The sequence below is a fragment of the Chanodichthys erythropterus genome, chromosome 11 (assembly GCF_024489055.1).
Source record: "Chanodichthys erythropterus isolate Z2021 chromosome 11, ASM2448905v1, whole genome shotgun sequence".
NCBI classification, from domain to species: domain Eukaryota; kingdom Metazoa; phylum Chordata; class Actinopteri; order Cypriniformes; family Xenocyprididae; genus Chanodichthys; species Chanodichthys erythropterus.
In genome coordinates this window covers 2,764,339-2,779,385 of record NC_090231.1, presented here as the reverse complement: position 1 = coordinate 2,779,385, position 15,047 = coordinate 2,764,339, and the positions used below count along the sequence as shown (strand labels likewise).

At 34.6% G+C, this 15,047-nt stretch overlaps 1 protein-coding gene across 1 annotated transcript; it reads right to left on the bottom strand.

The window, feature by feature from the left end:
- Nucleotides 1-1,406: 1,406 nt before the first annotated feature.
- LOC137030205 (uncharacterized) lies at nt 1,407-9,785 on the bottom strand. Its single transcript, XM_067400388.1, has 8 exons — nt 9,660-9,785; nt 9,517-9,586; nt 9,299-9,402; nt 7,527-7,588; nt 7,311-7,397; nt 7,158-7,212; nt 2,463-2,651; nt 1,407-2,333 (listed from the first exon to the last, which is right to left on the bottom strand). The coding sequence occupies exons 1-8, from the start codon at nt 9,783-9,785 to the stop codon at nt 1,497-1,499; spliced, it is 1,530 nt and encodes a 509-aa protein (XP_067256489.1). The 3' UTR covers nt 1,407-1,496.
- Between the last annotated feature and the right edge of the window lie 5,262 nt (nt 9,786-15,047).

The following is a 15,047-nucleotide window of genomic DNA, read 5'->3' as shown; positions in this document are numbered from 1 at the left end:
AACTTGCATTCTTCTCCAAGACCATCATCATCACCATTCACTTACCTGTTGCTCTGCTGATCACTTCAATAAACATCCAAACTGCTTATATCTCTGCTTCCTGTGTCTCTGTTGTAACAGTTTCTGATAAGAGTAAAACTTTGATCCAGTTTATATTAAATATTCAGATAAAAAAAGTGTGTTTGCTTTTTTTTTTTTTGTGTGTGTGTGTGTGTGTACACTACCAACCAGTAGTGAACCAGAAGAATTCATTATGCAGGAGGACAACACACACGATAAATTACTTGCATTTTGTTATTCTTAATAGGTCAGCTAACCTAAATATAACACAATCGCATAAATATTCACAAACTGAATAGTTTTTTTTTAGGTTCAAATGTAATTTTGAAAGAAATGACACATGTTAACTTATGATATATATCTTATCATATTTAGTAGACTAAAACTAGACTAAAACTAAAACAATTTCTGATGACAAAAATATGACTAAAACTAAATGGCATTTTAGTCAAAAGATCAAATCAAAATTTGCTGTCAAAATAAACACTGCAGTCAACGTCCAAATGCTTTGCTTAAGAACGTAGAGTGGAAAGAATTGCTTATAGATTTCCAAATACCGGCAATACTTCGTCTCTCGCAGTTAAATACCCTGATGTGACGCTAAACACTTTTCCACGTCAAGGACAATTTTTTCTAAATATGAACATTGCCGTGAATTTTAGCTTACGCACACTCTAAGATCAAATCTGTCCGTATGCACATTTTAGAAACGAGGCACGTAAAGTGGATCATAATTTTACATTAAAATTTCTTTTCACCAGGCACTGTAAAATCATTGTATGATTTTCATTTTAAAGTCAAACATTTATTAGTTTGAACTAATTTGTTTTCTTTAAGGTTATAATTTTATAAAAAGACCACACCTGAAATTACGTTTTCATTCAGCAATCGCCTGTCTATCTAACGCCAAAATCTCTTCAGACCTGTTCATTTATACATTGGGGGGAAAAAGCATTAAAGAAGCCTAAAGATGCATCACAATGGGTTTGATGGGCCTATCGGGTTACACTCTGATCCTCAATAAAAATTATTGCACCAATGCTCGCAGTTCTGTGTTTATTTCAGTTCAAGTGTAGACAGCAGAAATAAAAAAAATAAAATAAAATAGCAGCCACTCACAAAGACTCACATACAGAAAATCAGGAAATATTTTGAGTTTACATTTTCAAAAGATGAAAATAAAGGCAAAGTCCCAGTGTACATTATTAACATGGTAGTGAAGATGCTTCTTTTACTGCTTACTAAGTTTACTTTCAGCATTATCCTAACTAGTGATAATGATTTAGAGACTATAATCATGAAAACCTGAATATGCAGTTACCATTAACTAACCTTTGCTACTACAACAATGAATACATATAAATCTATTGATGAAAGAACACACTGAGCATTACAAAATGCAATCTCTGAAAAGTATTAGTTACAATAAGTGTGTCTCAGTTTGGGTGCAATGCATCTCGTAGTGTATCTAGAATCACCTGAAGCTCCTCTGTAGTCTTCTTTATTTTTGTCACAAATTTCATGGTCTCAGACTTCAGCTCTTGCTCTGAGGACAGCAGATTGGTTGTGTCTTTGGGCTCTGATGTCTGGTCAGTTGAAAAAGTGGTTTGTTTGCTGGTGGATTCTGTTTCTCGTTGACTCTCTTTTAAAGCGCAATCATGACGGATGCTGTGGATTTCTCTTGAGTCGAGAAAAACAAAGAAGACATCAACCGCAACAAAAAGTGCAGATAAAATCCTTGTAGCTGCTTCAGCCACTCGAACGGCTCTCTCAGCCTGTGCTGCAACTTTCCTAACATTTGCAACTTCATGTAAACGGAGTATCTCTGGAATTACTCTCAGGCTTTGTCCAAGTTCAGTTTTAGCCCAAGCATGTGGATTGGAACATGGCCTTCTCTTCATGGGAAACACACTTTCTAGAGTTTCCATTGCAATGTGGATGTTTTGGATGCAGCAAATTGTGGAAATAATTTTTTCTTGGAACTCTTTTATGATCATTTTGATTTTTTGGCGGTTTAAGCACTGCTTAACCATGTTTGTTATGTTGCTCACACCAGCTGTTACTTCACCAGCTACTGATACACCGATTCCCACTCCTGTTACTATTAGAGGAGCAAGAACAACTCCAAACACAGATGTGATTCCTCCAGCCAATCCTACTACACCTCCTGTGAGGCTGCTGACGGTTGTGTTGAAGTGGACTGTCTCCAAACCGTCGGCCAGCTCTCTCAGTGCATCTAGAGTCTTATAAAGCTCTTCAGTCGTTTGTAAGCTCTGGAAAAAAATATCAAATTTCAGTTAATTTGTTTAAAATCAGCGCCAATGTCTGAAACATTGTTACTTTCTCATTTCATAAAACCTGTTTTTGTACAGTAAAATGTAAACATTAATAAGATAACTCACCATTTTATGAAGGTGTTTAATAATGAAAGGCCTGGTCAAGATCTCACTGACAGACGGCCGGTTCTTTGGATCCATCTGAAGTGTGTCTGTTACCAGCTGACGAAGATCCTCAGAGAAGGTCTCGGGCAGAGCTTCATAGGAGCTGTTGAGTATCTTTATAACTGTCTCATCTGTGCTTCTTGCTGAAAACTAAATGGAATTAACATTCCAGTTGCAATCTTAAAAACAATGCATCAGTAAGTTCAAACAAAAACATACAACGTTTACACCCATTGAGACAAAACAACCTACCGTCAAACCAACAAACACAATTTCAAATCAATAATTGCTGCTAAACCAAAATTTAACCCGTACCCTAATGCTACCCAAGTTCATGTTTAAAATGTGCTCTACGGCACTGAAACTGCAATATGAACACAACATGTGTACAATGTTCCAAATACAGTATAGTATGTATAAAGGAACTGGACACAAAATTTGGATTTGTGTGCTACTTGTATTTGTTTCTATATATCATGTGAAGCCATTCAATAGCTTCCAAATTCATATCTGACACATATTAAATGCACACCAGGGGCCTCATGTATAAAACTTTCTGTAGATTTCATCCTAAAAGTGTGCGTACGCACAAAAGTTTTCAAATTTATAAAACCATGCATACTAGGGATGAAACAATTACCGGTTTGGTGATAAATCATGATAAAATTCCCCACTCATATTCATATTTTAATCATCATTAAATCCATATTTAATTACAGCGTTTTGAACACCTCATGATAAAAAAAAATACTGCCCAGCATTAAGCAAAGTTTTAAGGCGCGCATCTGACTGTTTCTATAGGAACCGGAGCTTCTAACGGCCGCTGCAGTGACACAATGACTTTACCAATCGGCGATTGGCTCTTGTTTAGAAGGTGAGACTTAAGCTGCGTTCACGTCACCTCGTATTTACTGGAATCTTGAAATGACAATACGTGACGTTAGATTCGGAGCTGTTCATGTTCTTTTGGTCCTTGGATTGGGAATTATGCGTTTCCATGGCACCACTATCAACGCCTAATAAATGAATCTACAGCGGTCAGGTGGTACAGCGGCCACGTGGTGTAATGAAGTGATCATGAGATAATGAGTCCGGCAGTGCATTATGGGTAATGTAGTTCATGGGGTGAAAACAAGAGTCCAGGATGGAGTGCCCTCTAGTGGCTGATTAGGGCACTCTCACTAGTGATCGTGACACTAGAATCTTGTAACTACAGGAATTACGAGGCCGCGTGAACGCCATATTGCGTCTTGCATTTTCTCCCATTCAAAATAATATGAGTGACGCGCCTTGTTTTATTCTATAGTCTTTGGTAGTGTTTATAATCGCAATGCTTCTTTGATACGGAGGTTACTATTTCTGTGGTTCCATAAGCGCCACCCAGTGTCAGAGAGTGGATTTACAGAGAGTTACATTTACATTCAGAACCACACAAACCACTATAAATTTTTACTGGCTGGTTGATGAAAAATAAGCTTATGTGGATTCTAAAATGTTAAACAATTTGGATAAGGCATCTACAATTATTTACAGAGCAGATAAAATACATATAATCATTTATTATAATTTTGACTTTACCTTTTCTTTATTTAAAGGGTGAAATGTGAGGTTTACCATTTTATGAAACGTTTTTCAAAGCTTTATTTGAACATTTCGTATTGTATCTAATTGTTACTAGATAAATAGTTGTCAGTCATCATTAATAATGTTATGTTTTTAGTGTTTTATACAAAAAAGATGTACTTTCATTTGTTGTTTGTTGATTTTAAATGTAAATCTTAGTGAAATGATTTATGTGACGGTACTTTTTGAACATTTCCAGCACATTTTAACAATACCATGATAATTTTGATAACCGTGATAATTTTGGTCACTATAATCGTGATAAGAAATGTTCATACCTTTTCATCTCTAATACGTATGCCAGAAACTGCGCAAATTCCCTTTATAAAAAAACAATTAGTGGAAGATATACCATACTTGGAGCTTACAACGCCTAATTTTACTATGCATTACATCATCTGCATCATTTCCATGCATATCCCATTCATGTGACATCGTGTTTAATGGTACAAAACATTAGGAAAATATGACAATAAATGCCATCATATTACATTGCCAAAAATCATTCACTATCCTTGCCTTGTTTTAGAAAAATAAATAAATAAATCAAAACTGTGTAAAATACTGTTCAGAAGAAGTTTAATGAAGAGTCATTCTTATTCTTTTCCACTAGCCAAATAGTATTTTTATTTGTTTTAAACAAATGAAGTTTATGTGTCATGAATCCTGTCAAGTTCCGGACTACATCTCCCATCATCCTCTCTGCCACTCACCTGCACACACTTAACACTAATCACTAATCATCACACCCAGCTGCAGCTCATTACCAGGACTATTAAAGACTCTTACACACATCACCTCACTGCTAGGTCTTGTTTTCCCAAGTGTTGCATTTCCAAGCGTTACTTCCTGTCTGCCTGTCCTGTGTTACCGTTCCTGCCTGTTTCCTGTTTGTTGACCCGTTGCTGCCTGTCCTGACCATCGCCTGCACCTTGACTACGATTCTGCCTGTTCCTTGTTGTTCCCGTTTGCTCCCGTTTGATCCTGCCTGTATGACAACGCTCACTGTAAATAAAGCTTTGCATTTGGATCCCTACCTGAGTCCCGCCTTCGTTACATTATGCAATTTTGCCTATAAGGTAAACATATTTTAGGATGTTTATATATTTTTAATGGAAATGGATAGGCCTTATTTTTGCATTGTAAATAATTGTCTGACTTAGCGCATCATTGACAAAAATTGTTAAAAATTAATCGTGCATATCTTACTGTTTCCTTCAAAAACAATGGTATTTTTTATAATATTGGGAAGTTATCAGGTGTTATCATTAGGCTCTCTGTCTGTCTGTGCACGACACCAGCAGCACACCTGTGTTCAGCAGAGGTTGTACAGTACTGTGTACAGTAGCTACACATCGGACGATCACCGAGTGATTCCTTTAGTGTGTCATTATGCCATTATGTTGCTAAGCTATCTGCTTAGACGAAATGTGCATCATTGATCATTATTTACACAGAAATATTTTCTGTGTCTGCTATTGAGCTCTACATGAGTTCTGCTGTTTAGAACACAATTATTGTGCAACACAAGCAACAAGCAACCCTTGCTGTAGTTAAAACATTTAAACACAGCATGCCATTAAGGAGAGTGGCACATTTTTAATCTAAATGTGGAAATTGAAATGTCCAGAGTTAAAAATCATTCTGTTTACTTCATTACTTCGCTCATTCCAGTAAAAGAGTGCATACATACAGTATGGTCTAGAGCTCCCGTACAGTACGCACATATTTACGCTGTTTAATTTTTATAAATCCCAATATGTGCATGGAAAATTGAGTATGCCTTTGTTGTGCATACGCAACATTTATACATCAGGCCCCAGAGCTTTGTTTTGGTACCATGCAAGAAGAGGCCAGTACTGTATATGCAAACTTTGGTTCTCGTGAGTATGATCATTGTGCCAAACATGAATGTACACAATTTGAAAACTCATTAATTACAACTAATGATTCATTTAATTCGTTTATGAACAAGAGATATTCTGCAAATTAACTACTATAAATCATACTGCTGTTGTTCTAATAAAGGCATCATAAATTGGAAACAGAATTATTATATAGATTATTATTATATTGTGTAGATTATTGACAAAAAAAAAACACTTATGGTAAGTGTTTTTATATATATATATATAACTATATTTTGGTTATTAAACCAGCTAAAACAATTGCATGTATTGTATTGTATTGGTTTGAAAATGTAATGAAAGGTTGATCGATTTGTCTCATTTATATTAAGCATGATAAGATATCCCAGGTAAAAAAAAAAGCACATTGCTATAATATACTTAAAGTGCTTCATTTCTGTGCACTAATTTTGTACTTAACATACTAAAAATTCTCCTTTAGTATTTCTTAAGATCATCTAAGTGTACTCAACTGTGCTATTTTGAGACACCATGAAATATGAACTCAAATGTGCTTTTAATATACTGTCTCTGTATTTAAAAAAATGTATTTAGATATCACTTATATAAATACATTTTTAAATACAGAGATAGTATATTAAAAGCACATTTGAGTTCATATTTCATGGTGTCTCAAAATAGCAAAAGTGTACTTTTTTTTTCACCTGGGATAGTTTACTACCACAACTATAAGAGAAACGTTATCATTTTAATCACTTTCACAGCATTTTTTTTTTTTTTTTCAGCTGAATGATACACACGTTTGACAGCCAATCAGAATCCACCAGACTCAGATCTCAAGCATTTAAAGTGAAAGACGACAAAACTCAACATGCACTTAAAATAAACAGAACAATATCATCTGCTGGTGTGGACGCTAATATGGTTATCATTATAGTTGTCTTTATAGTTATCATTCTTGGTGTGGACAGGCCTTAAATAACATTTTCTGTGCCCGAATATTGTTCAGCATCTTACAATTTTGCCAACTGGATGACTTGTATAAATTATTATAAATTTAACAGTGTTGGCCTTTCTAAATTATTTCAATTAAATCTCTGCAATGTATTACAAACTCGGTGTGTGTTTAGTTATACAAAGCGTTAAACTGAACCAAAGATCTTACCGCAGATTTCATCATGCAGAGCTCATAGATGACGCATCCCAACCTCCAGATTTCACTGTAAAAATAATAGTGTATATTATAAAGGCTTGAATTTTCAAGGTTCAGATATGGAAATATAAATAGTCAACATTGCAAATCTAGGGTGATGATTACGATTTCTCATCATAAGATTTGCCACTCAAATTCTCAGGTGAAAAATATGTGACAGCTTTAGTTTCTGCTGTTCGTGCATCACTGGACCTGATAAAAACAGAAATACATGATAAAGATCATTATGTCTGCACATACATGGACTATTTTGTATATATCGTTTCGAAGAGTTTGTCATGTTTTGAATTAAATGAGCACTATACCAAAGTAATTCAGTACCATTCATTAATCTCTCCGAACTCTCCAAGATGAACGGATCCACATGCAGTGAAAAATATGCTCTGTTATGAGAAAACACACATATTTGATAAGTTAATAAGGATGTGAGAATGGGTGGATTGCAATAATATCAGTCAAACTCAAATTGATACAGCCTCTAGCTATTTTGTGACCATGTCTGGAATAAAATCAACTGATTGCATGGCAACTTCAATTATTTTATCGAAGAATAAATGTCAATAGAGCTCCAGAGTGTACAGCTGTGGTTGGCGGTCACACCGGCGTGATCACGCGTTTTTTTTCTAACCAGTGTGAAAGAGACTCAAAATACTCTGTCAATGTTGCACATACAATTATGAGTTATACACCATTTTAATCTGTGGAATATTTTCTTTTATTTGTGTACACTCAGAGTAACAACAAAATATTGTGCTTTTTGTAAAATAAAGAAAACTAACATGATGCGTGATCTCTCGTCTCCCTCTGAACGAAGTCCAATCTGATAGTTCTCAGAAAATGAACTTAGTGAATACTAATGACAAAAAATGTAGACTTATGTCTAAAAAAACATTGAAATGTCAGGTTTTAAATCGTGTAAGTCAAATCAAAAACAAATATTCTCTGTTTATGTAATCTGTATGAAAAGAGAGCCATGTCAGAAGTCCGTGATTCAGCTCATTATCCGCTAATGCGGCCACGCCCACTGAGCCAGCGCCATTCAGACGCAAATTCAGAGGCAATACATGCATTCATCATCTCAATCGTGTATTTATTGTCTTGAAAAGTGTTTTGAATAGCCATAGTTAGCGATCTCTGGCCTCTGTTAGTTCGGTTAGTTCCTGGATTGCCTATTCTTCTTTAGCATTGGCATTTGTGGACTAAAGGTGCACAGAGCGCCCTCCGGCTGCAAGTATGAATTCAAAACACAGTATCCAGCATGACAATAAATCTTGAATAAATATTACTCCTCTGTATAGAAAATTGACAAACATATGAGAATCCATCAATATTTCTCCAAATATGTATGCTTTTAAGCTAAAAGCCTATATGAAATGCCATAGAGGTAACATAACTGTGCAGACACTTTACATCACAGAAATACATTATATTTTAAAGAATATAATAGAATACCATTATTTTCAATTGTAGTAATATTTCACAGTATTGCTGTTTTTTCTGTATGTTTGATTTACACCATGATGAGCTTGAGACATGATCACAGAGGGTTTTTTCACAGCCTACCTGTCTGAAAGAGCTCATTATTTATGCAGCTCATTAGAGCTCTTTATGCGATTCTTTTTGTCTTCTCAGGTGAGAATCACCCATTATTCATGATGATTCACACCTCTACGCATACTGTGTTTCTTGACCAAAGATGTTTTAGAAAATTTAAATCTCTCTATTTCTTTATATGAACAAGCAGGCAGCATAATTTTTACCTCATTTTGAAGCAAAAACTCTAGTCTACAACCTCAAATACCCAGAAGTCTGGTGAACAAAGATTTAATATATATTTATTGGCTTTATTTCAGTGACTTAAGTTTTTTGTTTTTTCAATAACCACGCATAAACATTATTCCTTCAAAAACACAAACATGTACATACATGTTCCTCACATATTATTGTAGCCTAGTTTGTGCTGAATAATGACACTTTTTACTGAAAAAAGCACAAATGTCAGGGCATATCAAAACTTCTCCAAGGCCCCAAAAATCCTCAGACCCCTGAGGGTTAAAATGTTACATGAGTTAAATTTTCCCACACAATCTTACCTCATTCTCAGAAAATGTATCAGTGGCCTCCATTTTGTGTTTGATTTTCTGAGCGAGATCTCCACCCTCGCAGTGCTCCAGTACAAGGTACAAACGATTATGATCTGAAACCAAATTCATTCAACACTTTAATGATTTACAAATATTTTGTAAGAATAAATACACTCCTAGCTAACTTTAGATATATTATCAGAATATGAATTTAAGTTTCTGTCGACCTCTGATGATTTCTTTGTGATGGACGATGTATGGATGACTTAGTTGTAGGAAAAAGTTTAATACATGTTCCTAAAAAACAGATACATGTGAATCATGTGATTTTTAACTACATTTTTAATTAAACTTTAAGTGTCCATCTTACCTGACCAACACTGAACTTTTTAATGACAAACTGTTCGCCACCTTCATTTTTCACCAGGCTCGTCTTCTTGTCTTTACTCACTAATGTGTAGCCAGGATATTTTGTAGCTGACAGATTGTTGCCCATCACTGAATATTTTGGTGTAAGGTGAAAAAAACACTATATTAAATACTGTATAGTATGGTTCAAAAACACTATAGTATTTACTATAAATTACTATAGTACTTTTTCACCTGGGTGAATATCTGAACATTATACATCAAAATAAAGAACAGATCTGTTCTCTAGAACAGATCTGGCTCGAGCCACTTTAAAAAAAATATATATATAATATATATATATATATATATATATATATATATATATATATATATATATATAAATTTATTTTTATTTTTTTTTCATTCTAGCTTCAAGCTTTTTTTTTTATCAAAACTTGAATATAGGTAAGTTTCATAAATAGCGACATTTTGAGCAAAAAGCTGAGAACATCACGTTTCTATCAAACACAACATCTGGATCATATTCAGTACGATTACCAAAGATGCAGTAGATCACTTTAACCAACGCTCTCAAAGCTTCGCAGTCCTATACCACTTCCTGGATCAACATTTCACTCAGTAACATTTGGCAGTTTTCATTTATATGCAGTTATTGTTGATGATGATTGCAGTGTTTTTCCATATTCATCTGCTTACATATGATATCTGTCGTTTCTGCGCCTTCCTCATCTGTGCTTTCGTTCTGGAAATTCTGTACTCATTCAAAAGATGCGTAATAGCGCCCCCGAGTGTATAACAGTGAAAACATGGAAACCACACCCTCAGAAACCATCTGCAAGTTTCTTCATAGAACTTTTGTGACCCCATTTAAGAAAAGTCACACCTGTCCAGTCATCAAACAGTGAGCATGAAGAAATCACGAAAAGACACTGGGACTGGAGAGGACACACCATCTGCAAGACCTGAAAGTCCCTCTATGATTTTATACCTTAAAACTCATCTTTATTCACCAAAATTACATATTAAAAAAAAAAAAAAAAAAAAAAAGGATTAGTTCACTTTTAAATAAAATTTCCTGATAATTTACTCACCCCCATGTCATCCAAGATGTTCATGTCTTTCTTTAGTCCAAAATATATATATTTTATACATTTTTTTTGAGGTTTTTGATGAAAACATTCCAGGATTTTTCTCCATATAGTGGACTTCACTGGCCTCCAAACGGTTGAAGGTCAAAATGTCAGTTTCAGCGCAGCTTCAAAGAGCTTTAAACGATACCAGACAAGGAATAAGAGTCTTATCTAGAGAAACCATAGATCATTTTCAAAACAAAATGTAAATGTATATGCTTTATAAACATAAAATATCGCCTTGAACGTACTTCCGGTTTCCGCATTCTTCACAACGCTTACGCTGAATGTTCCACACTTTCCCTATTCTACTTACGGAAAAAATGAAACTGGCACTGTGTTCGTTCCGTAAGTAGAATAGGAAAGGCATTTGGAGTCCAGTGAAGTCCTCTTTAAAGAGAATAATCCTGGAATGTTTTCATCAAAAACCTTAATTTCTTTTTGACTGAAGAAGAAGGACATGAACATCTTGGATGACATGAGGGTGAGTAAATTATCAGGAAAAGTTTATTTAAAAGTGGACTAATCCTTTAAAATAGCTTGAATGTAACTCTTGCTTTATTTAGTATACACAAATCTATGAATATGCTAATTAGCCCCGCCTCTACTTACTTACTCAAGCTCAGATCCACTCGATCAACTCACTGAGGTGAACACTGCACAATGGTATGGCTTTTGGACACAACAGTAATTAATATGATTCGCCCTTTACTTGATTATGTTATCAAACAGCTGCTAATAATGTGTTGGGTGTGCTGGATTTTTTTTTTTTTTTTTCACATAACAGCAAAATCAACTTAAAATACTCTTTTTGTCATACAGACAAAAAATACATCAATTGAAACTACAGAAACTACTTTTAATTGTGTACACTTACATTAAAAACAAAATGTTGTGCTTTTGTCACAATGGATAAAAAAAGCTGATTTTATGGAGGCCAAACAGAGGCACTAAATGCATGAGTGATGAGTGCTGTTTATTCCTGTCTGCCCCTCTGCCCATCCCCAAAAAAGAAATATATATTTCTGATCTATGGTGTAATGGATACAACATTTTTTAATAATTACCCCAAGTTTATTGGAGTTATTAAAATTAAAATTGCTCAATATTTTCTATTTATTTTTGTAATTTAAATAACATGGGTTATCTTAATAAGTGATTAATAACATTTTATGATAATATTGCACAACCTATATATAGGTTTTCACCCCCCGGGTCTTAATGTACTGTGTTTCCTTCCGGAGCATCAGTGAACATTTTTAATAGTTGTGTTTGAGTCTCTCAGTCGTCCTCACTGTGTAAAGATGGATCTCAAATCATACAGTCACTGCTGGAAAGGGTTCAAATATGCAAAAAATGCTGGAAAACTGAAGAATCTGCAGGAGGATTTTTCTGAAGAACAGAGCTCAGTTTAACTGCTCAGGACAAACAAGAGACTCATGAACAACCATCACAAAACATAAAAACAGTCGTGGATCATCAGGTGACCACACACAGTATTGAGAATCAATGCTTCACAAATTTTTGAATGGGGTTATTTTAATTAAATTCAGATTTTTTTTTTCCTGTGTATATATATATATATATATATATATATATATATATATATATATATATATATATATATATATATATATATCTTTATATTTTATGTAAAATATCTTATTCAGGACAGCACTAAAAAAAAAATAACATGCATTTTGTGATCTCTCTTTTGTTAAAATTATTCACATTTTCACAGATTCTGCAAGTGGTTCCCATACTTTTTCTTGCAACTGTAATTTATATATATATGTGTGTGTGTGTGTGTGTGTGTGTGTGTGTGTGTGTGTGTGTGTGTGTGTGTGTGTGTGTGTGTGTGTGTGAATTTCCTTTTAATTAGTTGTCATTGCAGGCTGGTTTATATTCATGTTAAGAAAAGTGATTAGTGTATCCTGCTTAAAATAGCCTTGAACATAAAACAACAGGACAAAAACATAGTTGATGACTGAACATTATCATGACTCTAAACATTACTTTGTGAAGACAGTGACATAATACTTTTTTTACCCATATCAAAACAGTAGTCGTGGGTTAATTTTACCCGCTGACTGTTTTAGGTATACAACGAGCTCTTGCAGTTCTAGTGTCAATGTACCTGTAATACATAGTGAAAGCATAATGAAGTTTTATCCTCAACGAGTGTCAGATCATCACTGACAGACAGAGATATTTCTGCTTGAGTCTCTGATCAAAGTAAATATTAATTCTCTCACTTAAGATGCAGCTGTATTTATATGCTTAGAAAAAGTATTTGTCACCTGAGACCAAGAAAAAGGCATTCAATTGATCATTATATTATGAATTTTCATTATTTTGGAATAATAATACAGCATGAACCTCTTAGGTCTAAAGAAGTATATTTCTCCACAGGACAAAAAAAAGAAAAAGAAACAGTCTCAACTTGTTTTCAAGAACATCTGCTTGTGTCTCAAAACTCTCAAAGGCAACAGTTACTGAACTGACTTTGTGACAAGTGTGCTGTTAATAATTTACAACAATCACACAAGATAGCAGTGATCCAGTTGGAAATGTTTGCCACACATTGGTCAATGGCAGGTGAATTTACTGTACAGGCCGTTAATAATATCATTCATTTCATTATAGGGCCCAAGTGCTGATGGTGTGAGGACCCTATTGGAATTGCTCTGTTTCTCTGAAATAAATCGCATTTTTGAGGGCCTAAACATGCTCGAAAACTCACGAAGCTTTGCATACGCGTCAGTAGTGGCAAACATTTACATCTGATATGTGTGTTTCAGAATTAGGTGTGGCAAAATGGCCCAATAGCACCACCTACAAAATGTTTAATGAAGTGCCCCTCGAGCTACATTTCACATACAAGTGGGAAATTTGGTACACACATGTCACCTACAAAAAAGTATCTTGGAACAAAATCTGAAAACTTTTTTTTTTTTTTTTTGCCATTTCCAGATGTTGAACAAGGTGCACTAGAACTTCTTTTTAAAAGATTTAATGTAAGTCTATGATGTCTCCTGAATGTGTCTGTGAAGTTTCAGCTCAAAATACCCCATAGATTTTTTTTAATTCATTTTTTTTAACTGCCTATTTTGGGGCATCATTAACAATGCGCCGATATATAGGTTGCGGCCCCTTTAATTCTCCCGCTCCCGCTCCGCCGGAGCTGGCACTTGCATTGAACAGCATAAACACAGTTCACACAGCTAATATAACCCTCACAATTGATCTTTACAAGATGTTCGTTATGCATGCTGCATGCATACATCAGATCATTTAAGTATAGTATTTATTTGGATGTTTACATTTGATTCTGAATGAGTTTGATGGCTAAAGCTAACATTACTCCGTGGCTAAAGCTAACATTACACACTGTTGGAGAGATTTATAAAGAATGAAGTTGTGTTTATGAATTATACAGACTACAAGTGTTTAAAAATTAAAATAGTGACAGTCTTGTCTCCGTGAATACAGTAAGAAATGATGGTAACTTTAACCACATTTAACAGTACATTAGTAACATGCTAACAAAACATTTAGAAAGACAATTCACAAATATCACTAAAAATATCATGTAATCATGGATCATGTCAGTTATTATTGCTCCATCTGCTATTTTTCGCTGTTGTTCTTGCTTGCTTACCTAGTCTGATGATTCAGCTGTGCACAGATCAAGACGTTAATACTGGCTTGTCTAATGCCTTGAACATGAGCTGGCATATGCAAATATTGGGGGCGTACATATTAATGATCCTGACTGTTACGTAACAGTCGGTGTTATGTTGAGATTCGCCTGTTCTTCGGAGGTCTTTTAAACAAATGAGATTTATATAAGAAGGAGGAAACAATGGAGTTTGAAACTCACTGTATGTCATTTCCATGTACTGAACTCTTGTTATTCAACTATGCCAATATAAATTCAATATTTAATTCTAGGGCACCTTTAATTAAGTTATATGCCAATATTCATTTAGTCATGGCGCCATCTGCTGGCAACAGGTAATGGCATGCTTTACACTGTAATGCACTCCCAGAAACACATTTCAATATGCCATGAAGTGACAAACATGCTAGAAACACGTTAAATCATGCAACACTTGGGTGAGTGCTAATGTATGCGATTAACGCCATAAAACAGGAAGTTGTTGTAACTCAGGCATACAATGTCAAATGTGCCACAAACGTCACATGTTTGATAATAGTCCTGACCTGAAGACTACATGGCACTATTCAGTTAT

Bases quoted from the DNA above. Each gene is read 5' to 3' on its own strand.
- LOC137030205 (XM_067400388.1), bottom strand. From the start codon at position 9,785: ATGGGCAACAATCTGTCAGCTACAAAATATCCTGGCTACACATTAGTG. The intron at 7,398-7,526 runs GTACTGAATTAC...TGTTTTTATCAG, and splicing joins TTCGGAGAGATTAATGAATG to GTCCAGTGATGCACGAACAG. The intron at 2,652-7,157 runs GTAAGATCTTTG...AATTCCATTTAG, and splicing joins TCTGCATGATGAAATCTGCG to TTTTCAGCAAGAAGCACAGA.